Consider the following 23,927-nt stretch of genomic DNA (forward strand, 5'->3'; position numbering starts at 1 on the left):
GCGAGAGTCGCGAAGTCTCCAGCGGCATTGAAAGTGAGAGGTTCAAATGGGAGCGCGTGAAAGGATACTTCTTCCCTCGTCTCACTGTTTAGTCATATATGGGAAGAATTATCACGTCTTATTCTGCTCGCGATCCAGTCCGCGCCTGGTGATTTGCCTTGTCGAGGGATGATGGAGAATAGGCGGAGGTTACGATCGCGACCAGGTTTTGTGTCGGCTGCGAGCAAGCAGGCTTCGGATGTGGACTTTCTTGTCTTCGGCAGGCTGGGACCAAACTATGTCTGGGAAGCGGTGCAGTCGAGGGAGTTGCGATGATCTGAAGTCGGGCACCTCGGAGGATCTCGCCGATAAGACCTTATCGGACCGCGTATCAATCAATCTTCGATCGCACCGCGAACACTGCTGGAAGTACTTGGCAGAGAGTATATATGTTTCCAAGGTTGATGGGTGACGAGTGTGGAGGGGAAATGTTTCAGCAGAGGAAGATTAGGAGATAGCCATAAAGCCGGGCAAACCTGTATCTCGAGACGCGTGACATATACCCCCGCTGCGCTTAGTCGCCATCTAGATAGATCACCCACAGTGGAGATCACTTGGGAGCATACCGCCCTAATTTTCTAGACATTCTCGCAATTTAAATTGGGTGGCCAGCCATTTCGCTCCAGGGACCATAGATAGATCAGAAACCAAACACCCCAAACCTACCAGTCGGACAACTTGAATGATAACGAGGGTGTACTGGATATGGCCAAGCAATAATTGTCTCACATGATGTGATAGAGCCATGCCCAGATTGTAAGGATCGAGTTCAGACCATTAATTCAAGGTTGCTACACCGAAGTCGGCTCAATAATTCCAACTACCCAAGCCTGAACCTTTGAATCTGAATCATATTACACTCAAGCAGCACATATCTTGTGACCCCAAGAGTCACATGCTGGCGCAACAGGAAATCAAGTAGATGAAGGTATCATAGAATTAATTCTCATCAATATGCTACATGAGGCAGATCGCTCAATCAATGCGCCTCGAAACCAAGGCAATCCAACAGCCAAAGAAGGTCTATATACAACATGGGGATCTCCCGAATCATGAGCATGTCCAGAAAAGGACTCGTGGTAAATATCACAGAAATAAAGCGGCGAAGAGGAAGGGCGAGAGTATTGAGCAAATGTTGGGGACAGTCAACCAGGGTGCGGGACAATCAACATAGCCATAATAGCGCTCTAGGTCGCAGATTAAATGAGAAGAAAGAGAAGTGATGTAGAAGGCAGAGAAAAAGGAAGGCCGGTACAAAGGACGGCGCCGCCTCAGCACCATGTGAAGACTGGGTTCTTGCTTTTGACGGCTTCCAATCGCTCGACAATCACCTTGCGCTGGTTACCCTCCATACCCTCGGCAACTGCATACCCAAGATCACCTTCGAGGTCATCGCTACCGAACGTATTGACCCGGGGAGCACGGTAAGACAAAGAGCCCCCATTCTTGCGGTGCTTTTGCTGACGGGGAGGAAGCGAGGGCCACCCATCAAGAGAGCCCCCGGCACCATCCGTGTGGCGACGACCGAAGTCAGGATCATTCAGAGTTGCTGGGCTACCAATCGAAGCATCAGCAACGCTATCAACATCAGCTCGACCACGGGTGAGTTCGAACCGGTTTGGGTTGGGAAGATCGCTTGGCGACGAGTTCAACCCAAGTAGATCGTGCTCGGGGAGTGGTTGAGAGGAGGCGGACGCGCCGATATCCATCTCTTCTTCATCAGGGTCGTAATTCATATATCGGTTTCTTGATCGGTCTGTAGAAGGGGCACGCATGGGAATGGCAACAGGTACATCGACTAAGTCATCCCAAACGCAGACTCTTGTTCGACGAGTTAGCTCGAGCGGACCGTGGTCTGAATGCTTCAAAGTTTCCACAACGTTCCAAGCTTGACCTTTCATTACGGCAATTTGTCGCGCGAACATGCTTTCCTTGAAATCGTCGTCCTGTGAAAATATCCCACGAAGAGCCATCTGAGTCCCGCTCCACCAGGCAGTGGAGGTGAGAAGTGGAAGGAAGTGGTCACGAGTTTTCTGCGAGAAAGGTTGTCCGATCAGAGAGACTGGAAGGAAAAGCCAGCCGAAGGGGAAGCTGCGCCACTGTAGAATGAATCAGTACAAGATCTCAAGGACAAGATGTAAACAAAGGAGAGATAAGCTTACAGCGTCTGGATGCTTCCATGGCCAAGACAAACTGTTATCAATGGCACCAAGCTGAACAGAGGCCGACTGTTCTGATGAGGCCAGTGGAGTGCCCGTACGGCTGATAGCCATCATCGTCTCGTGCCGCTTGTAAGGATGAGGGGAGGTAGTGGGTGTTCCATTTGAGTTCACGGACACTGGACGGGCCGGAGGCATGAGCTCATCCTCATCGTGTTTAGGTTGCGGCTCGGTGGCTTTGGGGGGCTCTGCCACGATCGAAACTTGTTCCGTCCCCCAGTCAATCTTGACCATCCAGTTGTCCAAACCTCGATCAGTATTCCGCATGATGTAATCCAAAATCACAAGCTTCTCCAGTTCCTCGCGGAACGATTGCTTGAGATTCTCGGTCCAATAAAATCGACGTTCGGAGCTTTCATCGCGCGAGCCCGGTGGTGACGGTACGTAGCCAGGATCTTCATCATCTTCATCATCCGACTGGGCCCCCGATGGGCGGCAGGCCTCGTTCCATGGCCGCTTCTTTCGCTTCGGTGCATCTTCGGCACGGAATCCAGTATTCGTCTGGTCAGGCCAAGGATGTTCGCGCAAGAAAATGTTGGCATCCTTGAAGCCCTTCAAAAACACTTGGAAACTGCCTGCCTTGTGGGGTAGGGACTTCTTCCCTTTCCATGCCTTTCTGCGATCCCAGAAATCGTAGAAGAACGACTTTGAAGACAGCCGTACAATTCCAGTGTATGGGACGAGGTTTGTCCGCAACCGAGCGTCAAGGACATAAGCGGCAGCCTCAGAGACGTATGATAGATTGGGAATGAGACAGGCGCGGCCGAAGAAGCAAGGGAACAAGTTGCGATGAATCCACTTGGTCCATTTGGGGTTTCGTGAGGCGTAGGGCTCCTCGTCCTTTGGTTTGAACACGCCCACTACCTTCCCTTCTGTGTTTCGAGCAAAGTAACTACCGGAGCTACCCTGTGAGATCATCCGGGGATGTACGCCCATTTCAATGGCGACGCGAACGCTTTCGATGATTTCCTCGTACTCGGCGCGGGCTTGTCTTTGCTGGCCTTCAAACTCATCGGATTCGAGGGCTTCGGCGGTGATGGGTTCCACTCCAGGGGGTGCTTGGAAGACAGAATGATAAATCTCCAGCTTTTCCTCCTCGTAGCTCTTGCCCTTGACGCGGTTGATCTTGAACTTAGAGGCAATCTCCTCCGCCCATTTTTCGAGACGCGCATTGATCGCTTTGATATCCACACCGGAGTTTCGCCGGCCTCGAGGGTATTGGAAGCCACTATGCCTGCGTTGATGGCCTGGGGGTGTGTGGAGACCGGACGCCTGCATCTGGGCTCGGGAAGCGATGGGAGCGTATCGAGGAGCGGAGGTGGACGCCGTTGAAACCGCGGCAATTTCGTCATCTTCTGAATCATCGTGGAGATAAGCTCGTTCTTCGTCCGCTTGAGCGAGACGAGCGTAGCCCGAGGTGGCAGGGCGGTTCTTCGGCATTGTGAGGGTGGTGAGATCTATGGGCGACGCCAAATGGCAGTGCAAAGGAAAGCAAGGCTGGCAAATGAAAGGACACTAAAGGATATTAATCCATTACAGAGAAACGAAGGAGAGAAAAGAACGCAGGTGTAATGGAGAATCGACGGAGTCAAGGCAGTGAAATAATGTCACCTATGTCCAACAACCCAAGGGCAAGGGGCGTTTCGGGGGTCTGTACGAATACGATTAATTTACACAGGCGGTAGATCCAAACTGGGGCAGAATGCGCTAAAACGCATGCGGCTGGCATATTCACCGTGTAAATTACCGTCATACCTTGACGCACCGCCACAAACGGGCTCCACCCCCTAATCGAAAGGGGTCCTGCGATGCATCATCTACATCGTTTACAGTGTAGACACGGCAATTACTTTTTGACATGGCAAGTGGGCACTCAAACTTGAAAATGGGATCAATTGGACTGTTCTACACATATAATCATCGTTGCCCAGATATGTGTCGGTAAAAACGCCACGCTGTTCAATATCCGACCCAATGCAGGCAATCTATATGCACATCTGAACATATCGAAAATGACATACTGCGAGGGTCGCGCATGTTTCGCGATAGGAGCAATGTTTATACGGAGTACATTGAAAATGGAATTAGTGCAATATAACATTCCACCACTGGCTTCCCTATGGGGCAATCGTTATCCGGATTGTTATTATCATCTTATCGTCCACCTCAATTCTGCATCTTCCTTCTACCCCTACCATCGCCGTTCCGCCATTATGTCTTTAATTTGAATGACGTTCATTATTTTCTGGTCAAATTTTGTTGAACCATAATATTCTCTGAGGTCTGCGTTCTTTCGTTTGTATCCAGACACCCTTTCGCGAAACCTCTCCTCGAATCGAGTATCGCGAGGATTTGTTACGATACAGATCAACTGCTACCCAGTACCTCTCTGGCAACTGCCCCCAATCGCAACAGTCGCGCGAGTGAAGCTTTACACGCTTTTCCCCTTCCAATTCGGTCCAGGGCCGGATTTCAATCGTCACCAGTCCTCTCCCCTCCACAGTGGCTTCCACCCTCTACAGGGCGTCGCCCATCGACCCGGCTCTCAAACCCGGCTCCTCCCCAGAAGAAGGTGACTTTCCTTACGACTTGTCGGTCGAAACTTCTACACGCCAACCATCCAGTGGATCCGCGCCGTTTTCCACCAACCTACCCGATATCAAGAGTGTGACCAAGTTTGGTTCGATAGATAGTGACGGGTACCCAGGCTCTTCTGTGAGCACATCGCTTCCAGGATTGGCCGCTCTTGCCTCAGTTGCTTCAGCACCAACCTCTAATCTTCGGTTCGTCGAGACCCCGTGACAGTCAATTTGGAGCCTGAGAGGGATGATTTATATTGCTTCCGTAAACCTCGGATGAGAGGAGAGATTTGGAGCAGTAATTCGGCCCCCTCTCTGCTGCATTAGAGGCTGCAAAGTGGAAAATCCGATAATGGTACACTTGACTAATTTCTCTTCCCACCACTCCAGATCATCCAGTGATGCCAGTATGAGCATGGCCAATATGACATACGCTACAGCATCACCAGCAGCTACGACAGGAGGACAAGGGAATGGACCTGTAAGTTGTCAATGTCCGAGTCGTTATCGGCCTTATCTTGGGGGAAAGAGTTATCGAGAGTCTTGGCACCACTCGAACCGTGCACCCGCTTTTTCCCATTTCCTTATCGACTCAAATCTCTCACAATCTTATCATCTCTCCCATCTCTGTTCCTCTCAACCTTTGATCTTCACTCACAATGGCGACAACTTTGGCTGACGACAAGCGAACTCAATTACAGCCTGTCTGTCAAAATTGCGGCACCTCCACCACCCCCTGTGGCGCAGGGACGAACTCGGTTCTGTCCTCTGCAACGCCTGTGGCCTGTTTCTGAAGCTGCACGGCCGACCACGTCCGATAAGCTTGAAAACAGATGTGATTAAGAGTCGCAATCGCGTCAAGACCGGCCAGGGCCCTAAGCGCAAGGTGAGTGAGCAATCGAATTTTTTCCCTTCTTTCGTGTCCTGGGATCTGCTCGTCCTAGATAAGACATATGCTGACCGAGATCGTGCTACCTTAGTCCGGTGGCCCTGTAGACACCAATGGCCTCCCCTCGCGATCCGAAGCCGGGACCCCTCCCCTAGGGTCGCATGGATACCGTCGCGCGTCGCGCAAAATGTCCCCGGGTCATTCGGATCGCTCCAACTCCCCGGTCTCTCGCACCGAAACACCTGGCTTCGGCTCGATGCATGCGCACAACTCGAACATCGCGCCACAGCATATGTTCGACAGCGTCACTCTGGGAGACGGTATGAGCTCTTCTACTGGCCTGCCCTCTCGCCAGATGCGCCAACCTTCTCCTTCTGCGGTCGATCGCCAACTCGACTCCCCCCACACATTTGAAAGTCTGCTGGCCCTCAACACCTCTCTGAAGACCCGTGTGAGCGAACTGGAATTCGTCAACGAGCTCTTCCGCGGTCGCGTGACAGAGCTCGAGCAGAGTGACGCCAGCGCCCGCCGGTCGGAGATGATCGTCCGCGACTCTGAGGTACGTCTGCGACGGTCTCTCGAGGAGTCCCAGCGTCGCGAGGAAGAGCTCAAGCGTCGCGTCAGTGACCTCGAGCGCCAGGTTGGTTCCAGTAGTGGTGACGCAGACTCAGGCGAGCCGCTTGCCAAAAAGATCCGGCTTTCTGATGTTGTGGAAACTGACGAAGCACCGGTTAAATCCCCGAAGAGCGTTTAGGTGGTGCTCCCTGCTGCCAATGTCGACCCCTCTGCTTCTGCCTTTTCATCGGTTCCATCAGCCTGCATGCTCTTCCGAGCTTGCTCGCCTTGTCTGATCTTCTTGATACCCTTCACGGCTCCGTCATAACTGGCTGGATCTTTACCCCCAAAAAGCTGAATCTTGAACGGTTTCAATTCTTTTCTTTCCTTATGTCTGGATGTTTTGTGAAACGTCTTTTAATTTGCTTTTCTTGCCGTGTGTTGTACGAACTCTTCAACTATGCTTCTAATACTATATTGATCCCTATCATTCTCTTCTTTCACACCATAAGACCCTGAAGATAGATGTATCATTAGGTAGGATATTTGGCATGCCATACAGAGGTGTTGTACTACTGTACTTCTTCCAAGGTTGCGCTTTACGTTCGAGAGTCTCCCTCGCCCATCCTCGAGGGCCGTTGTAACCCTAGCACCCGTCCACGGGTAGACGCCAACTTGTATATTTTCTGGGCTGGTGTGCAAAAGTTCCCGAGGTCCCTGGCTCGAGTGCTGCCCATTTCAAGACTGATACCGCCGTTACATGATGCCTTACAGCGCGTAGCTAGAGACATACGATACTTGTATTGTAGAAAGTGGGAAAGACGTAATGCCGAGGCATGATCATTCAAAGACCGACACCCCTGTACGGTCAAACGCAAAGTGATAACCTTGAAAGTCTATGGAGAAAGCAATGCATCGTGGGTATACCGAATGGGTGCCAGCCAACTAACATCCGCCATGAAACGCGATCTATACGAAGTCATAACAAACCGAAAAGAAAAGAAAATTTGAGTAAGAGTGTTTCAAAAGAGAGTGAGGGTTCAGTCCTGCATCAGAAGCCGACCTCATGCCAGTCGGTGATCCAGCTTCCTGCTCATAGCGTTGTGGACATTCTTCTCGCGGAGGATGCTCCACAAACAAACTCCAATACCGAGCAGGCCTGAAATGAAAGTCAAAAAGTAGGCGGAACGGTAACAGCCCAGTCCATCAGGACACTCGCGATCGCCGTCTTTGCCGACGACGGAGTGTCCATCGTAGATATTACCGTACAGCAAGTTGAACACGTTGCCGCTGAATACTGGGGCCAGGGTCATCACGCCCCAGTTCTGGGATAGACCCTTGATACCGAAGGTGTGTGCCACCAAGGAAGGGAAAACACCGAATAGGAAGCCGTACGCGATTCCAGTAAGACCGGAAACGATGACAAGGCTGTTGGGGTTGGAGATTGTTGTTCCGGCAAGTTGAGTCAGAGTGAAGACCACCGCTGAGATGAAGAGGCACCAGAAGCGAGACATGCCAAGCTTCTTGACAAGCATGTCAGAGCCGATACCGCTGGATAGACGGCCAATGAAGTTACCGAAAGAAAGAATGGAAACGTGCATGACTTGTCGGTGCTGAATAAAGACGTCGGTGGCGCTGTCATCGTAGTAGAGCCATAAGGCCTTGACGCTGTTGCCAATGTTATTGATGGTCATCAATCCGATACCAGACAGCAGTGCCATCGTCAGGAAAAGTTGCCAGAACTCTACTCTGCGTAGCATAGCTAGTCCTCTGATATCAAGGTGATGAGACTCGTTGTCCACTTCCTTTAGGAAGTCATCATCCAATGTGTCGAAAGATGGACGCGGACGCTCGGTCCTCGATACCAAGGATGATCTCTCGTCGTCGACGAAAGACCGGGGATTCGATACATTGGAATGAGATCGTGCATGCGGCGGATATTGCCCATGCTCAAACGCTGTTGATCCATGCAGGCCAGAGTCTTCGGTGTCTTCCAGCACGGGCTCAAGATCAGTGGGGTTATGCAGCCTTCCGGATTCGGTTGCACTATGAGGAATGGACGAGTACGGCTCACTGGCCAGGATTCGGAGGAAAGGAATTGAGCAAAAGGACAAGACAGAAGTCCCAAGCGCCAAGAGCAAGAGGAAACGACCAGTATCGTCCTTGAAAAGGAGTGTTGAGATGTTGGACCAGAACAGTGCACTCAGTCCAAATGCAGCAAGCGGGAAAGCAGTTGCAGTCCCGCGGTGGTCGGGAAAATTGGATGCCGCTAAATAAATTGAGTCAGTCTAGTCCTAGTAGAGATTTGGATTTAACGCACCTGTTTTGATAGCTCCTCCAAAGGCAGAGCAGCCGCCCATACCAGTGAGGAAGGTGAAGAAACAGAGGAATACAATGGGCATTGACCCTTCGCCATTTTTATATGCTGTGAAAATTAGATATGCTTGACTTGGGGATTGGTTATGACCTACCTTGATAGATCGGGAAATATCCCAAGCCCAGGCAAATTGATCCGATCAGGGTGATGAGCTGTGGACCGCGGGCATCAGTCAATAACCCCATCGGGATACCCGTCGCATACATCCCGAGGTTCCCCGCAACGCCCTAGAGCTTGATCAGATCATAATTTCTTGTCCCGAGCCTGGAAATAACTTACTATGAGGTTGCTCTCAGTCGACGAAAGCTTCATTTGCTGGGCGAACTGCGGCGCCCATGCGGAGTATGCATACTATCGAGGAATTAACTTTGAAAGTGGACCGGGATATTGTTGGAGACACCAACATTGGTGCCGCATGACAGGGCGACCAGCGTCCCTGCTATCACGGATACAGTCCGAGCAGTCTTGTGTAGGCTGGTCATCGTGTAGATAGTCGAGTTCAAGACAGTTGTTATCTCAAGTCACGCGATATAGGCGTGGAGTTCTACTGATTGATTAAGCCGACACGTGTGCCGGGGTGAAACATCGAGTCCCTAACGAACGACTCGGGGGAGAAAAAGAAAGAAAAAAGCACAACGAGCGAATGAATTGTGAAGTAGAATCGCAGGACGGGGAAGGGCGAGAAGTGTCCGCTTATCAGTCACGTAATCCCGGCCGCGTGGTCAGAGCACGACTATCCTCACTCCACGTCACCTGCGGAATAGCCATTGACGATCAAAACTCCGACCCTTAGCGCAGGTACCTTATAGCTATGAGCTTGCTATTACCGCGCATGAGGTATCGCTGTGCTTGAATTAATTCCTGCGTCATCCCATAATAATGATCACCATTTTACTCTTGTGCAAAGGCCAATATTGACATTCAAACGGTTTTCCGGCTTGTAGTTCGGATTAGTTCGTATTACGTAACCAGAAATGACGCCCTGCCCAGCCCAGCCGAAGGCGGCACTCGATCTTCATCGCCCTTACAACTGGACTGGACTCACCTGAACCTGTACTGTCAGACACAGACGGGCTCCTTGACTGATACCCCAAGATGGGTGCTCTTCTTTCTATTCCACTCTTGGCCGTGCCGAGTGTTGGCACTGTACGTTGGCGCCTAACATCGCAACCTTCCCCCCAAGGGAAACCGCGCAGTTGACTAACATTGTTTCTCTGAGCAGCTTGTCACCGTCGCAGGATCATGCTGTGGTGCTGCGACATGCTCTGCAGTTTGCAGTGCCTGCGGAAAGTTCCAAAACAGGTACCCTATCCCATGCCTAGTGCGGAGAACCCCGGACTAACGAGATCAGTATGGCAACGAGAATCGCATACGCCTTTATCCTTCTTATCAACTCGATTTTATCATGGATTATGCTCACGCCATGGGCTTTGAAGAAACTGCAAAACTTGACCCTCGACTATATGGAGATCCGTTGCGACGGGAAGGAATGTCATGGCTGGGTTGCGGTGCATCGAATCAACTTCGCTCTCGGTCTCTTCCACTTGATATTCGCCCTTCTGCTGCTCGGAGTTAAGAGCTCTAAAGATACCCGTGCTGCCATACAGAATGGCTATTGGGGCCCAAAGGTCATCCTTTGGTTGGCCTTTATCGTCATGTCCTTCTTTATCCCCGAGCCCTTCTTCTTCGTGTACGGCAACTACATTGCCTTCTTCTGCGCCATGCTCTTCCTTCTCCTCGGATTGATCCTGCTGGTCGATCTTGCGCATTCGTGGGCGGAGCTGTGTCTGCAGAAGATCGAGGACAGCGACTCTCGCCTGTGGCGCGGTTTGCTCATTGGTTCGACTGTGGGCATGTACTTGGCCTCTTTCGTCATGACTATCTTGATGTACATCTTCTTCGCCAACAGTGGGTGTTCCATGAACCAAGCTGCAATCACGGTAAACTTGGTCGTGTTCTTGATTATCTCTTTTGTCTCTGTTCAACCAGCGGTGCAAGAGTCAAACTCCCGCGCAGGCTTGGCACAGGCTGCCATGGTCACTGTGTACTGTACCTATCTCACCATGTCTGCCGTTTCGATGGAACCCGATGACAACAACTGCAACCCATTGATCCGATCTCGCGGCACACGCACAGCCACCATTGTTCTCGGTGCAATTGTCACTATGCTGACTATTGCATACACCACCACGCGCGCCGCTACGCAAGGAATTGCCCTGGGCTCCAAGGGTGGCCACAGCTACATTCAACTTGGCACCGATGACAACGAGCACGGCTTGATTACTCAACAGCCCAACAGCCGTCGCGAGATGAGAGCCGAGGCCCTCCGGGCTGCAGTTGATAGTGGCAGTTTGCCTGCTAGTGCGCTGGACGACAGTGACGACGAAGATGAGTTCGAAGCCGTCAAAGATGACGAGCGGGCCTCGACCCAGTATAACTACTCGCTATTCCATATCATCTTCTTCCTCGCTACAACGTGGGTTGCTACGTTGCTGGTCCAGGGCTTGACACTCGAGACCACGGCGGACTTTGCGCCAGTCGGCCGCACCTACTGGGCCAGCTGGGTGAAGATCATCAGCTCCTGGGTCTGCTATGCCATTTACCTCTGGACCTTGGTTGCACCTGTGGTTCTGCCCGAGCGCTTTGGGGCTTATTGATTTCTTGATATTGAATTCGGGCGTTTCAAGCGATAAGTTCATCTAGTTTTATCCCTGTCTATAGCTGTAATAGCAATGCTGTCAATTTCGCAAATGCTTTCTCCGTATAAAACATTTCAGTACAAAAAATAGTAAACTAGTGAAATAGAACAAATGAGAAGACTTGATCTAGTACGGGGTATGCGTGGATGCAGCTGGGACAGTGGGACGCTCCCGCATGTCTTGGCGTTCCACGCGTAGCACTCTACGCGTGCCGACGCCAGCTTGCCTCCTCGAAGACGCCATGGGATAAGATGGCAACGATCCAAGCCATAGAGGCTCGCTCGGTATGTAAATCGAAATCTGAACCTAACAAATTCAGACTAACCTGTTTGTTCCAGGTACATCAAATCCAATCCGGTCAAGTCATCGTTGACTTGTGCTCTGTCGCGAAAGAGCTGGTTGAGAACAGTCTAGATGCCGGAGCATCCACGATCGGTCAGTAAAATCCATCGACGACTTTTTTTCGAATGATATTTAACGCAAACCGAGGTTGCAGAGGTCCGGTTCAAGAATAATGGGCTGGATTTGATCGAAGTGCAAGACAATGGCAGCGGTATATCGCCCGAGAATTATGAAAATGTTGGTATGTTCTTGCTTCTCCAGATACTCGTTGCGAGTCTAATATATGGGTGTTCTCTAGCGCTGAAACACTACACTTCCAAATTGTCTACGTACGATGATCTTACGAGCCTCCATACCTTCGGCTTCCGCGGCGAAGCGATATCATCGCTCTGTGCTCTGGCCGACTTTCAAATTGTCACAGCGCAAGCGAACCAAGTCCCGCGCGCGAATCGCCTCGAGTTCGAACAATCGGGGAAACTGAAGAAAACGCAGATAGTTGCTGGGCAGAAGGGAACGACTGCGTCTGTGGACGGGATCTTCAAGCGACTACCGGTCCGTCGGCGTGAGCTTGAAAAGAACATCAAGCGAGAGTACGGAAAGGTCTTGAATCTCCTGCATGCCTATGCGAGTATCAGCACTGGAGTCAAATTCAGCGTGAGAAACACAGTCGGCAAGACGAAGAACGTGGTGGTCTTCTCTACCAATGGAAATAAGACGACGAAGGAGAATATCGCAAACGTATACGGTGCAAAAACACTGTCCGCGCTGATATCACTTGACTTAGAGCTCGAATTCGAGCCTGCGGCGGCCACGAAACGGGCTGGTGATGACAAGATGAACAAGATTCAGGTCCGCGGCCACATCTCTCGCCCAGTTTTCGGCGAGGGTCGCCAGACGCCAGATCGTCAGATGTTCTTCGTCAATTCGCGGCCTTGTGGTCTGCCTCAGATCGGCAAGGCATTCAACGAAGTCTACAAGTCATTCAACGTATCGCAATCACCATTCATCTTTGCGGATTTCCAGATGGATACGAATGCCTACGATGTCAACGTTTCCCCCGATAAGCGTCAAATTCTATTGCATGACGCAGGAGCTATGATTGAATCACTCAAAACTTCACTGACACAGCTTTTTGAAGATGCGGAGCAAACTGTGCCACAATCATCAGTCAAAAATAAGCCTATGGCAAAGCAGCAGGCGCTTTCATCGCTTCCGGGATTTGTCATTGCCCGAGAGCTTAGCCAAAATAGCGAAAATGGAAGCCCTGCTCGAGATCGGACCAGAGAAAGCTCTGCGGAGCCGTCCGAAGCGAGTCAACAGAGCGCAATTTCTAGGTTCAGAAAGTCACAAGAAACGATGGGAAGTCCTGTGCAGGCAACGCCCTCTCCAACTCGATCTCTTCGAACCCCTCGTGCTTCTGCGAACAATGCTGTGTCTACACCGACTGCCAGCCAAGTAGAAACACCTTCAGTCGGCATTCCAGACGATGATATCCCCCCACAAAGCTCAGTCAATGAAGATGCTGATTCGACACCTGCCTTGTACGAGCCATCATCACAGCTATCAGCATTGGCAGACACACCATCCCGCGCCCGTCAAGCCTCTGAAGAGACACCCAATGTTGTCCAAAATGCGTTCGATAGAATGCGCCCCCGGCGGGAACCGGCGGAGTTGGCTACAATCACTATAGGGGACCGAACTATAACCTCCATGGTCGGCAGTGGGCTTCCCCGGAAACGGGCACAGGAGGATCCTCCCTTTATGAAAGAGCCACCCCGGCGAAAGAGGCGAATCCACACACCGTCACGACCCAACATGTTCGGGGATCAAATGAAGGCGTTTGCTGCTCCCGGGTCACAGGTAGATGCAGAGGCGGAGGGTGGCAGCTCATCCAGCGACGCCGAAGAGGCTCCAGAGGAGGATCAACGCGTTGCGATGGAGGAGGAGGAGGAGGCAGAGGCGGAGGAAGAACAGGAAGAGGAAGAACATGAAGATGAAGAAGAAGCCGAAGGGGCGGAGGAAGAGGTAGATGAACTGGAAGATGAAGAATATCATGGATCTGATGGCTCTCATGCATCCAAAGACATTGACCCCTCTCTCGAGAAGGAAGGCCCTCAGCAGGGGACTCAAGGATTTGAGAGTGATGCTGGCTTGGAAGACGACCACCAAGATGACAATCTTGACGAATCGAAGAAGAAAGCACAAGAAGAAGCCACTGTTCGACGTCTCATTCACGAAGCCGAGGAGACGGCCTTGCTTCCCGAAGAGAACAACGCGAAACGTGCCAACAAAATGAACAAGGGCGCTGCCCATCGCGACGCCACCGTGCAACTCGTCAGCACAGCCGACGGGTCCATCTCGCGGTTGCAATCTCAGCACGCACTACTGCAAAGAACCCTGCGGGAGCGCACTACTCACACGGTAGCGGAGATATCTGAAGACGGCGAGAGAACCGCAGAAGACAAACTGTCACTCACAGTGACGAAGAACGATTTCGCCCAAATGCGCATCATCGGCCAGTTCAATTTGGGATTCATCATCGCAGTCCGCCCGGGAGAAGGTCATGATGAGCTCTTCATTATCGACCAGCACGCCTCCGATGAAAAATATAATTTTGAGCGACTGCAGGCTGAGACCGTCGTGCAAAACCAGCGTCTCGTCCGTCCGCAGCGCCTCGATCTCACTGCAGTTGAAGAAGAGGTTGTCCTCGAGAATCGCGAGGCGCTTGAGAAGAACGGCTTCCTCATTACTATCGACGAAAGTGGCGATGAGCCTATCGGTCGTCGATGCCAACTAGTTTCGTTGCCACTGAGCAAAGAAGTTGTGTTCGGTGTGCGCGACCTGGAGGAGTTGATTGTGCTTTTATCCGAATCTGTCTCAATGAATGAGCAGTCGGTGCCACGGCCTGGCAAAGTACGCAAAATGTTTGCGATGCGGGCTTGTCGCTCCAGTATCATGATTGGCAAGACCCTGACGACCCGTCAGATGCAACGCGTTGTCCAGAACATGGGGACCATCGACAAACCATGGAATTGTCCCCATGGGCGGCCGACAATGCGCCATCTAATGAGCCTGGGCCATTGGGATGAGTACGATGAGTACGAGAATGAGGGATTGGACCCCTGGAGAAACTACTTGGGTTGTGATGAAGATGAATAGTCGATAAAAGATACCCAATGTGATATAACCGTATAAGAGGAAGTCAACAAAAATCTGGCGCCATCACCACCATCGAAACCAGCCTCTCGACTGGGGCTTCTTTCCATGGTCAATTTCATCATCAACATGCCCATTCTGACCCACAATTTCAATTTCATTTCCATGCCTGTTCGCACCCTCAAGGTCATCCTCCTCCCTGCTCTTCTTCTCAACATCATCCATCATATCCTCCAAAGCCAACAAATCCCGCTCAAGGATTTCCGCCCAGTTCTGCACATCTCCAATCTCCTTCAAACCATCGCGCGTCTCATCGGCAAACCCAGCCCACTGCTCATTCTGCCGCGCCAAACGCGCCGTGTTCTCCGCCAAGTCGGCTTCTTGTCTCTCTAGCGCTGCGGCATTGGATTGGATATTTGCTGCGCGGTCGCGAAGTGGCGCCTCGAGATTCGTGCCCACAGAGTGGAGCGTTGCTGTGAAGGCTGCCAGCGCTTCTTTCTGTTGGTCTTCTGTGGAGTTGGGCTGGTCGCTCATGATTTGGTTGTATATATTTCGTTGGGCGCTCGTGTGGGAATTCCGACGTTGGTCCTTATGAACGGTTTGACCCCACCTGTGGCAGATGCGTTGGCCTTCCCCGCCTTGCGGTCTGTTCGCACCGGCTTTTTGGCAACGCGTAATCTTATTTCATACTTGCATGTTGGGGTTGACTTGATGTGATAGGCTTCTATCAGATCATATTACGCGTTATGCGCCGCGCGCTTGCCCCCGACCACTGTTTTATACGATCATGTATTCTACGTGCCTAATAGCGCTTGCAGCGTCTCTGTTACAATCAGCACTTATAAAACGTGCCAGTTGAGGGCCCAAATTAAGCTACAAGATCGCGGTGGAGACGACCCGCTAGGTTAACTCGAGGCCCAGAATCTACTCGTAGGAGATGACATCATGAAATGTGAGGAAGTCTCCAACGCGGGTCTCAGTTCCTCAAGTCAGTTTCGATAAGCACTGTTCTTTCGTGATACCCGTGGACAGTCGAACTCGGAGATTCTACAATGAAGCTGGATCCTACCTGCGGATCCATGGATTCCTCGCAATCATGATGCTGGGCCCCGCAGCGGACCGAACCGTAGGTACCTCCAGGGCTACGGGTTTCCATTCTGCTCTTCGGCCCATCATAAAGCACCCAATATTGATCATGGGTCTTTGCAATCTGTTTACGAGCTTGCATGTCTTCCCTAACCGAACTGACAAAGCAAATGAGATGGCACAAGCTTTCGAGAAGTATCGTCACCCCACGCAGATGCCATAGGGTGAAAAGTTTCATGATGCTATGGGATCAAACGCGTCTGACGAGACTAGCATCTTGCTACGATGATTACCAGGAGTAGCCGGGAAGTGTCTTACGGATACTGATAAAATCCACATCTCGTGATGGTGGCGGGCAGCCCTGGAGGCGGGTAGTGTGGGGGGTTTCCCCGCGGTGGCCCCGCGTCGGGGGTCATTCTTGGCGTCCGTCCCTCTCGTCTCGCGTCCACAACGCCGGCACGGGGAGCATGCCCCAACGGTCTTCTCTTCACGACTCTGGAAATCTACAGCTTTGATTGCATTTGAACATTTAAGCCTAGGACCAGCTCCTAGTAACAGGAAAAAGCTGCCATCGACCTATTTCTTTCTACAATCATCTAATTCCACGCCACTTCTGATACAGTGGCTTCTCTGGCGACCAGAGCGGCCCGGGTGACAGTGATGGGGAAGAGGTTAATTTCGCCAACCTCAGCCACTTTTCGTGCTCTGAGTACCAAAACAACATCTTACAAACTCAACACCGGTGCAAAAATTCCAGCGCTTGGGTTCGGCACTTTCCAAGATCCCGACTCCCAGGAAAACACCGTTAGCTTGGCTTTGCAAAAAGGCATGCGCCTAATTGATACAGCTCGGGTTTACAACGTTGAAGAGCAAGTTGGAAGGGGAATCAAGAAAAGTGGAATTCCGCGCGAGGATATTTTCCTCGGCACCAAGCTATGGTGCAATGATTATCATCCGAACGATGTGGAGCGCGCCGTGGATGATTCACTCCGAGATCTAGACACACCATATGTCGACTTGCTGCTGATGCATTACCCTTGCACATTCAAACGAGGCCCTGACCGGTTCCCACGAGATGCCGATGGCAAAATGGTCGCAGGCGAGACAACGTTTGTGGACACGTGGAAAACAATGGAGAAAGTGATCAAGACCGGAAAGGTCAAAGCCATCGGTGTATCAAATTTCAGTCGTGGCGAAATCAGCACTTTGATCAATGAATCCTCTACCGTGAGTACCCCCGCGAGCCAAATATCCTCAGGAGATCCGCGAAATCCTAAAGACCCTAACATTTTCCTCTAGATTCCAGCTGTCCACCAAATGGAGGTTCACCCCTATCTCCAACAGAAAGGCCTCAACGAGTGGCTCCAGACAAAGGGCATTCACGTGGTCCAATTCAGTCCCCTCGGCAATATGAACGACTTTTACCGACAGACCGGATGGTCAAAGGAAATCTCACACATGATGCGGGTTATTGATCAGCCAATTCTGAAGGAGATTGGCGAGAAGTACGGAAAAAGCCCCGTTCAAGTAGTTCTTGCGTGGGGTATCAACAGCGGCCGGTCCGTTATCCCCAAGAGTGTGGTCGACTGGCAGGTCGAGCAAAACCTAGAGGCCGATTTTGAGTTGCAGCCTGAGGACATGGCTCAGATCGCGACTTTGGATGCAAAGGCTCGATTCAATGATCCCAGCTTGGACTACGAATGGCGCTTGTATAGTGATTTGGAAGGGATTGATGGTACAATGAGCGGTAAAACCCACTAAACATGCTATCCACTGTATATAGCCAGAAATAATTCTCGATAAAATTCTCGGTACTTTGGAACTTCGATAATAAAGCCAGAACCTTGAAGTGTAGAAAATACTATTATACTCAGCTACAAGTAACCCGAGATTAAGAGAGGCCCGGGGCACAGGAGTACTGCCGGTATGATGGCCCGTTTTCAGAAGAAGGAAATGTATGCCCAGGTGGCATCCAGACACATGGCATGTTTATCGATGTACACGAGATGGGCAGGGAAGTCGAATTGCAAGAGATTCTATAAGGCTACCGCAGCAGAAAACTTTCCTGCCCTAGGCTTCAACATCAAAGGCGATTCCTGATCTTGCAGAATATTCCTCAAGGTCCTGTGATTGCATTAAAATCCCGAGTTATTCTGCCAAAAAGAAGAGCAATGAGAAGGAAAACATTTCGTTGTATAGCAAAAATTTCTCAATTCGTCCATGAAATCTAGCTACATTGACTATCATGGCAGAGTGAACCCTCCATCAATCACCAGATTAGACCCTGTCATATAGCTAGAAGCATCAGTAGCACAGAAAAGGTAGGCCTGGAACAAAACAAGTTAGCGTAAATCCCAGGTCATCGAGTTAAAATCATAGGGTGTCTTTACTCCTTTCAGTTCGTAGGGTGAAGCAAATCGGCGGGCGGGAATTTGAGCAAGCCATTTGGTGAGCATCTCCTGGGAAGCATATTCCATAATCTGAGTCTGTGTGTAGCCGGGTGAAATACAGTTGACCCGACAGAAATCTACCCACTCCACTGCAAGCGATTTGGTAAGTTGCAAGACGGCAGCCTTGGAAGCATTGTACTATGGTCACATTGAAAACGTCAGCAAGCGGAATATCCAAACTTTGGAATACAGAGGATACGTACCGCGGCCTGACGTTGAGGTGTATTCACAAGTGTTGCACTGACGGATGCCGTGAAAACAACGTTCCCGAATCCTTGCTTCTTGAAAATTCTCGCCGCAGCCTGCGCAGTGTAGAATGCTCCGTTGACGTTGACGTTCATGATCTCCTGGAATTCCTCCGGGGTGTACTCTTCGGCGGCATGCTCGGAGCAAATGCCGGCGTTGGCCAGAATCACATCCAATCTGCCAAAGTCCTGAGCGATCTGATTAATCGCTTCGGAGATTTCTTTTGAATCGGTGACATCGGCCTTGTAAGCGCGAGATTCAGTTTGGTACCTAGAAGAAAGTTCTTCTGCAACCTTTGGTGCGGTTGCAGTGGTGCGATAGAGAATTGCGATCTAGAAAGAGGGTGAGAACCCCGGGGCCTCAGATACAAAGAAGATTGGAAGCAGCGATAGTGCTGGACATACTTTGGCACCGGCCTCGGCATATGCGGCAGCCACCGCTAGTCCAATTCCGCGAGCACCGCCTAGGTAAACACGTTAAGAATGGAAGCAAGGCGTGAGACCAATTCACTTACCGGTGATGGCAACTACTTTTCCCGTTAGATCAAAGAGCTTTTGCACGGGTGCATCTTCAGGCTTCGAGAGGACCATGTTTGAATATTTGGTACCCAGGACTGTAGTGATGGATTCCTCGAAAAGAAGCGCTTCTGTGGACGTGTCTACTTATACTCGAACATCATCCATAGTGAAGCCGTTTATATGACTCTTATCCAAGATAATTTCTAAATTCAAATGTCGCGCATACATCACGTTCTCATCGCGGTGGGTTGTGGGGTTGGCCCCGTGTCGTGGCCGCTTGCCGTCTCGGGGACTTCCACATCTCGGCCTTGGTACCACAACGGAGAAAATATTCGTGTTATCAGACGATATGAAGCAGAATGATTGATATTTCCAAAAGTAACAAGCAAATGGAATTGGGTTTTAAGGTAGCCAGGAGCCTGCCTGCGTGGTTGGGGTATCGATCCTGCACATCCCATCACTCATTAATCCAGTTTTTTCATCATGTCTCACGATGAGTACGAAGAATACTATATCGGAATCGACGTAGGCACTGGCAGCGCCCGTGCTTGTGTTGTTGATAAAAATGGCAACATAATCGGTCTCGCCTCGCAAAGCATCAAGACATGGCAACCACATGCGGATCATTACGAGCAGTCAACCACCGATATCTGGAACAGCATCTGCACTGCAGTCAGGGAAGTGGTTGATAAATCTGAGATTCCAAAAGCAAATATTCGGGGTCTCGCGTTTGATGCCACTTGCTCTCTTGCTGTCTTCAGCACCCAGACTGACCGACCGGTTCCTGTCAGCGGCACAGCAGTCGGTGATGCCCGCAATGTCATTCTCTGGCTAGATCATCGTGCAGTGGATGAAACAAAAACGATAAATTTGACCAAACACCAAATATTGCAGTATGTCGGAGGCGGCATGTCACCGGAGATGGAGATGCCCAAGATCCTTTGGCTGAAGAAGCATATGAATTCAAGCACATTTCTTGATTGCAAATTCTATGACCTTGCAGATGCACTCACATACCTGGCTACTGGAGAAGAAGCCCGCAGCTACTGTAGTGTGATTTGCAAGCAGGGATACCTTGCATCGGGAACCGATGGGGAGGAAGGCTGGCAGACGGACTTTTTGACCTCGATCGGACTCGAAGATCTCGCGCAAAATGAATTTGAGCGACTCGGAGGAACAGACACTAAGGTAAGTTCCTAACAGATGAATCCCCACAATTTTGTAAAAAGTCTGACATGTTGCTTTCACAGAACGGCCGGTTTCTTAGTGCTGGCGAATGCGTTGGTCCTTTGACCAAAGAGGCCGCCGCTGATCTTGGGCTTTTGCCGGGAATCGCTGTCGGTAGTGGAGTGATTGATGCCTAAGCAGGGTGGATTGGCACAGTTGGAGCAAAGGTCGATCTGGGACTCGACAGTGCAGTAGACATGAAAGAGCACGTCTCACATCGACTGGCGGTGGTGGCCGGCACCTCGACATGTCATTTGGCCATGTCGAAGGACGAGTTGTTTGTGAATGGAATCTGGGGACCCTACCGTGATGTTCTCTTTCCCGGCGCATATCTTGCCGAAGGAGGCCAGTCGGCTACCGGCGAGCTCATACGACAGGTTGTTGAGAGTCATCCAGCATACCGAGAAGCAAAAGAAGCAGCAGAGAAATCTGGCACCCATATCTATGATTTCATGAACGACTATCTTCAGAAACAAGCCAAGGAGTCACAGGTGGCCCACGTCGCTCAACTGGCCAAACACTTCTTTTTTACGGTGACTTGTGGGGCAATCGGTCTCCAATTGCTGATCCTCAGATGAGTGGAGCCGTCGTTGGTTTGAAAAGCGACCAATCTATCAAAAATCTAGCTTTGCACTATTATGGTGCACTTGAGTTCATTGCACTGCAAACCCGCCAGATTGTCGATACTATGAATCAATGTGGGCATCAGATATCGACAATCTTCATGTCGGGCTCCCAGACCCAAAACAGCTTATTGGTTCATTTGATCGCCTCCGCCTGCAACATGCCAGTCGTGCTACCAGAGTACATTCATGCTGCTATGTGTCACGGTGCTGCTATGCTAGCGGCTATGGCGGCCAGCACAAGCCCCGGAAAAGATCCGAAGAGCCTGTGGGAGATTACGGATCAAATGAGCAAGCCAGGCCGACGAGTTGATCCTACTAACGATGCCAAGGAGCAAGGTCTTCTCCAGGCCAAATTTGAGGTATTTTTGGATATGTGTTCCAGGCAACGGGAATACAAGGAGCTTGTGGACAACAGACTCAGTGGCGCGACAGAGAAGATCATACGTTGAAGCATCAATCAACGTCATCATTCTTTTTGAGCTCTTATAGCGATGTATACATTATAAATCTCTCAAAAACGTGGAGTTAAAACCGGAGAGAACTTTTAATAGCTTAGAACGTGTGATTGCATCATCATCCATGTGTCGATCCAGACGATAATCAATAAAGCCCGCATACCTGTTTTGATCCATTCATAGATACCTCGGCGACAAAGCTCAGTACGAAGCAAATGCTCTGGGTGGCTCACCGTTTCGTGCCACTGTCCCCGAGTCGAGCTCCCTCGGTCGAGCTCCGCATTATTATCCCCCATTTTCGGATCTGGGGCATCCCGCCCCCGGACTTTCCTATTGGATGACGTCCCAGATCCGGGGTGCTTATTGTACATCATTTCGTGGCTTAGGGGACTTCGCAGATGTGGTATAACTAAAGGAAATTCGCGCTTCGGGCACGTTGTCAAAGTCACCAAGCTCATTTTCTCACTTCTCTTTGCTTATCTCACAATCATTAGAATATTTCTTTCCGAGGTCGATCATGTTTGCTACCTTGAGTGATGAGCGAGCAAAATGGAAGATCGCCTCGAGATTAGAAAAAAAGTCGCTCTTGATAGCTGCGAACTGCCTTGCTGGCCTTGCCATCTTTTTCTTCGGTGAGTCTCCCCATTGGGAATAATGGCATAGTTATTCTGACACAAGGAAAAGGATATGATCAAGCTATGATGGGCGGTGTCAACGACTCGCAGGCGTACGTAGCCCGAATGGGGTTGGGTTATGAAGAGGACGGATCAATCACCATCACAAACACGCTTTTACAAGGAGGCATCGTCTCGGTGTATTATTTGGGAACCCTAGTCGGATGCTTCATGGGTGGCTATACGAGTGACCGATTTGGCCGCATCAATTCACTCGCATCCGGCGCTGCATGGGGAATACTCGGCGCTGTGCTCCAATGCACGGCAATGAACCCGACGTGGATGATCGTATCTCGTCTTATCAACGGCATCGGCACTGGAATTCTCAATGCCACCGTTCCAGTCTATGGCTCTGAGCTTGCTGACTAGGATTCTCGTGGCATGTTCATCGCTATGGAATTCACACTCAATATTGTTGGGGTCGTGGTAGCTTACTGGCTGGGATTCGGACTCAGTTACATTGACAACGGCACTTCTGACTTCCAATGGCGGTTCCCTATCGCATTCCAGATAGTCATGCTGTTTCTCCTCATCACCGGCTGCTGGTTCTTCCCTGAGTCACCTCGTTGGCTTTGCATGGTGGGTCGACGGGATGAGGCCATGTACGTCCTAAAGCGTCTTCGTGGAAGTGAAAACGAACGTGCAGCCGAGCTGGAGATGAGAGAAATCCAGACCGCCGTCGAATTAGAAGCGGAATCGGAGGAAAAGATTACTTATTACCACATGCTGTTCGGGGTTGGCCAAGGAGATTTGCACATTGCCAGACGCGTCCAACTTGTCATTTGGTTGCAAATTCTTCAATGCTGGTCAGGCATTGCCGGGGTCACAATGTACGCCCCAAGTAAGTTGCCGCTTGATTACACTTCACTTTTACCCTTTTCTATTCTTCCAGAACGCTGACCATGCTTCCAGCTATCTTCAAGATCGCCGGCTTCGATTCGCAAAAGACAATGTGGATATCAGGGCTCAACAACATATTTTACGCATTTGCTACATTGATTTGTGTGTTTACTCTGGATCGCATCGGACGTCGCTGGACATTATGGTGGGGAGCAGCGGGACAAGCAATTGCCATGTTCCTTGCAGGCGGCATGGCTCGTGGTGGAATTAACAATCTAGAGAATCAGGCACCATGGGGTATCGCCGCAACCTCAATGGTCTACCTGTATACTTTCGTCTTCGGTGCCACTTGGCTCACTGTGCCATGGCTATATCCAGCAGAGATATTTCCTCTTAAAGTCCGAGCCATGGGAAATGCCTGGGGTGTCGTTGGCTGGAGTCTGGGAAATGGGTAAGTTCGATTTGCGTCGGTCTGCTTCTCGTTAAGACAACTCTAACATCAATTAGATCATTGACCTTGGCTCTTCCATACATATTTGATGCCATTGGAGAGGGGACACTGTATGTATTTGGTGCCGTTAATATTATCAGTATCCCAATTGGTATGATGACCTACCCAAAATTCCGATGGCGAGTGATATGGACTGATCGTTCTCAGTATGGGCTTTCTATCCCGAGTCAAGTCAACGTACACTCGAGGAGATTGATTTGCTCTTCGCTTCCAAATCGCCATTTGTCTGGGACGCAGAATCGAGTTTCTCGACATTCATGGCCGAAAATCCAAACTTTGGTGCCGCGCGTACGAGAAACAGTATTGTGGAGGATACCGAGAAGGCCTATGATGCTAAGTCCGAGCACGATGAGAATGTATCTTGCCATTAAGAGATGTGACCAAGGCAAAAGTTGTGCATGAGGCAATGAGATACTTGCAATTACCCGCTTAAACTAGC

At 50.6% G+C, this 23,927-nt stretch overlaps 11 protein-coding genes across 11 annotated transcripts; 7 read left to right on the forward strand and 4 right to left on the reverse strand.

Moving 5' to 3' along the window:
- Positions 1-1,310: 1,310 nt before the first annotated feature.
- N7506_002389 (1-phosphatidylinositol 4-kinase LSB6) lies at positions 1,311-3,698 on the reverse strand (the record flags this gene model as incomplete). The annotated part of the gene is made up of 2 exons (XM_056951685.1): positions 1,311-2,138; positions 2,202-3,698. 2 exons carry the CDS (start codon positions 3,696-3,698, stop codon positions 1,311-1,313), a joined length of 2,325 nt encoding a protein of 774 aa, XP_056817600.1.
- Positions 3,699-4,624: 926 nt separating this feature from the next.
- N7506_002390 (uncharacterized protein) lies at positions 4,625-5,060 on the forward strand (the record flags this gene model as incomplete). The annotated part of the gene is made up of 2 exons (XM_056951686.1): positions 4,625-4,736; positions 4,762-5,060. Coding segments are annotated over 2 exons (411 nt in total), but the record flags the coding sequence as incomplete, so codon positions are not given.
- Positions 5,061-5,189: 129 nt separating this feature from the next.
- N7506_002391 (putative GATA transcription factor (AreB)) lies at positions 5,190-6,480 on the forward strand (the record flags this gene model as incomplete). Its single annotated transcript, XM_056951687.1, has 3 exons — positions 5,190-5,322; positions 5,539-5,723; positions 5,818-6,480. The coding sequence occupies 3 exons, from the start codon at positions 5,190-5,192 to the stop codon at positions 6,478-6,480; spliced, it is 981 nt and encodes a 326-aa protein (XP_056817602.1).
- Positions 6,481-7,345: 865 nt separating this feature from the next.
- On the reverse strand, positions 7,346-9,140 carry N7506_002392 (uncharacterized protein; the record flags this gene model as incomplete). The annotated part of the gene is made up of 5 exons (XM_056951688.1): positions 7,346-8,550; positions 8,602-8,706; positions 8,753-8,885; positions 8,938-9,009; positions 9,063-9,140. 5 exons carry the CDS (start codon positions 9,138-9,140, stop codon positions 7,346-7,348), a joined length of 1,593 nt encoding a protein of 530 aa, XP_056817603.1.
- A 613-nt stretch (positions 9,141-9,753) lies between these two features.
- Positions 9,754-11,315, forward strand: N7506_002393 (serine incorporator domain-containing protein; the record flags this gene model as incomplete). The annotated part of the gene is made up of 3 exons (XM_056951689.1): positions 9,754-9,804; positions 9,881-9,960; positions 10,010-11,315. The coding sequence occupies 3 exons, from the start codon at positions 9,754-9,756 to the stop codon at positions 11,313-11,315; spliced, it is 1,437 nt and encodes a 478-aa protein (XP_056817604.1).
- Positions 11,316-11,503: 188 nt separating this feature from the next.
- On the forward strand, positions 11,504-14,858 carry N7506_002394 (ATP-binding mismatch repair protein PMS1; the record flags this gene model as incomplete). Its single annotated transcript, XM_056951690.1, has 4 exons — positions 11,504-11,641; positions 11,696-11,792; positions 11,854-11,940; positions 11,998-14,858. 4 exons carry the CDS (start codon positions 11,504-11,506, stop codon positions 14,856-14,858), a joined length of 3,183 nt encoding a protein of 1,060 aa, XP_056817605.1.
- Positions 14,859-14,921: 63 nt separating this feature from the next.
- On the reverse strand, positions 14,922-15,389 carry N7506_002395 (uncharacterized protein; the record flags this gene model as incomplete). The annotated part of the gene is made up of 1 exon (XM_056951691.1): positions 14,922-15,389. One exon carries the CDS (start codon positions 15,387-15,389, stop codon positions 14,922-14,924), a length of 468 nt encoding a protein of 155 aa, XP_056817606.1.
- A 1,212-nt stretch (positions 15,390-16,601) lies between these two features.
- Positions 16,602-17,702, forward strand: N7506_002396 (aldo/keto reductase; the record flags this gene model as incomplete). The annotated part of the gene is made up of 2 exons (XM_056951692.1): positions 16,602-17,168; positions 17,241-17,702. The coding sequence occupies 2 exons, from the start codon at positions 16,602-16,604 to the stop codon at positions 17,700-17,702; spliced, it is 1,029 nt and encodes a 342-aa protein (XP_056817607.1).
- Positions 17,703-18,184: 482 nt separating this feature from the next.
- N7506_002397 (uncharacterized protein) lies at positions 18,185-19,227 on the reverse strand (the record flags this gene model as incomplete). Its single annotated transcript, XM_056951693.1, has 5 exons — positions 18,185-18,268; positions 18,332-18,529; positions 18,595-18,969; positions 19,042-19,100; positions 19,152-19,227. 5 exons carry the CDS (start codon positions 19,225-19,227, stop codon positions 18,185-18,187), a joined length of 792 nt encoding a protein of 263 aa, XP_056817608.1.
- A 411-nt stretch (positions 19,228-19,638) lies between these two features.
- On the forward strand, positions 19,639-21,457 carry N7506_002398 (FGGY-family carbohydrate kinase; the record flags this gene model as incomplete). The annotated part of the gene is made up of 4 exons (XM_056951694.1): positions 19,639-20,343; positions 20,406-20,496; positions 20,524-20,915; positions 20,957-21,457. 4 exons carry the CDS (start codon positions 19,639-19,641, stop codon positions 21,455-21,457), a joined length of 1,689 nt encoding a protein of 562 aa, XP_056817609.1.
- A 523-nt stretch (positions 21,458-21,980) lies between these two features.
- Positions 21,981-23,859, forward strand: N7506_002399 (uncharacterized protein; the record flags this gene model as incomplete). The annotated part of the gene is made up of 6 exons (XM_056951695.1): positions 21,981-22,095; positions 22,148-22,425; positions 22,507-22,978; positions 23,050-23,428; positions 23,485-23,579; positions 23,636-23,859. 6 exons carry the CDS (start codon positions 21,981-21,983, stop codon positions 23,857-23,859), a joined length of 1,563 nt encoding a protein of 520 aa, XP_056817610.1.
- Positions 23,860-23,927: the final 68 nt, after the last annotated feature.

The sequence above is a fragment of the Penicillium brevicompactum genome (assembly GCF_028827555.1).
Source record: "Penicillium brevicompactum strain IBT 35665 chromosome Unknown utg000001l_segment0_segment0, whole genome shotgun sequence".
NCBI classification, from domain to species: domain Eukaryota; kingdom Fungi; phylum Ascomycota; class Eurotiomycetes; order Eurotiales; family Aspergillaceae; genus Penicillium; species Penicillium brevicompactum.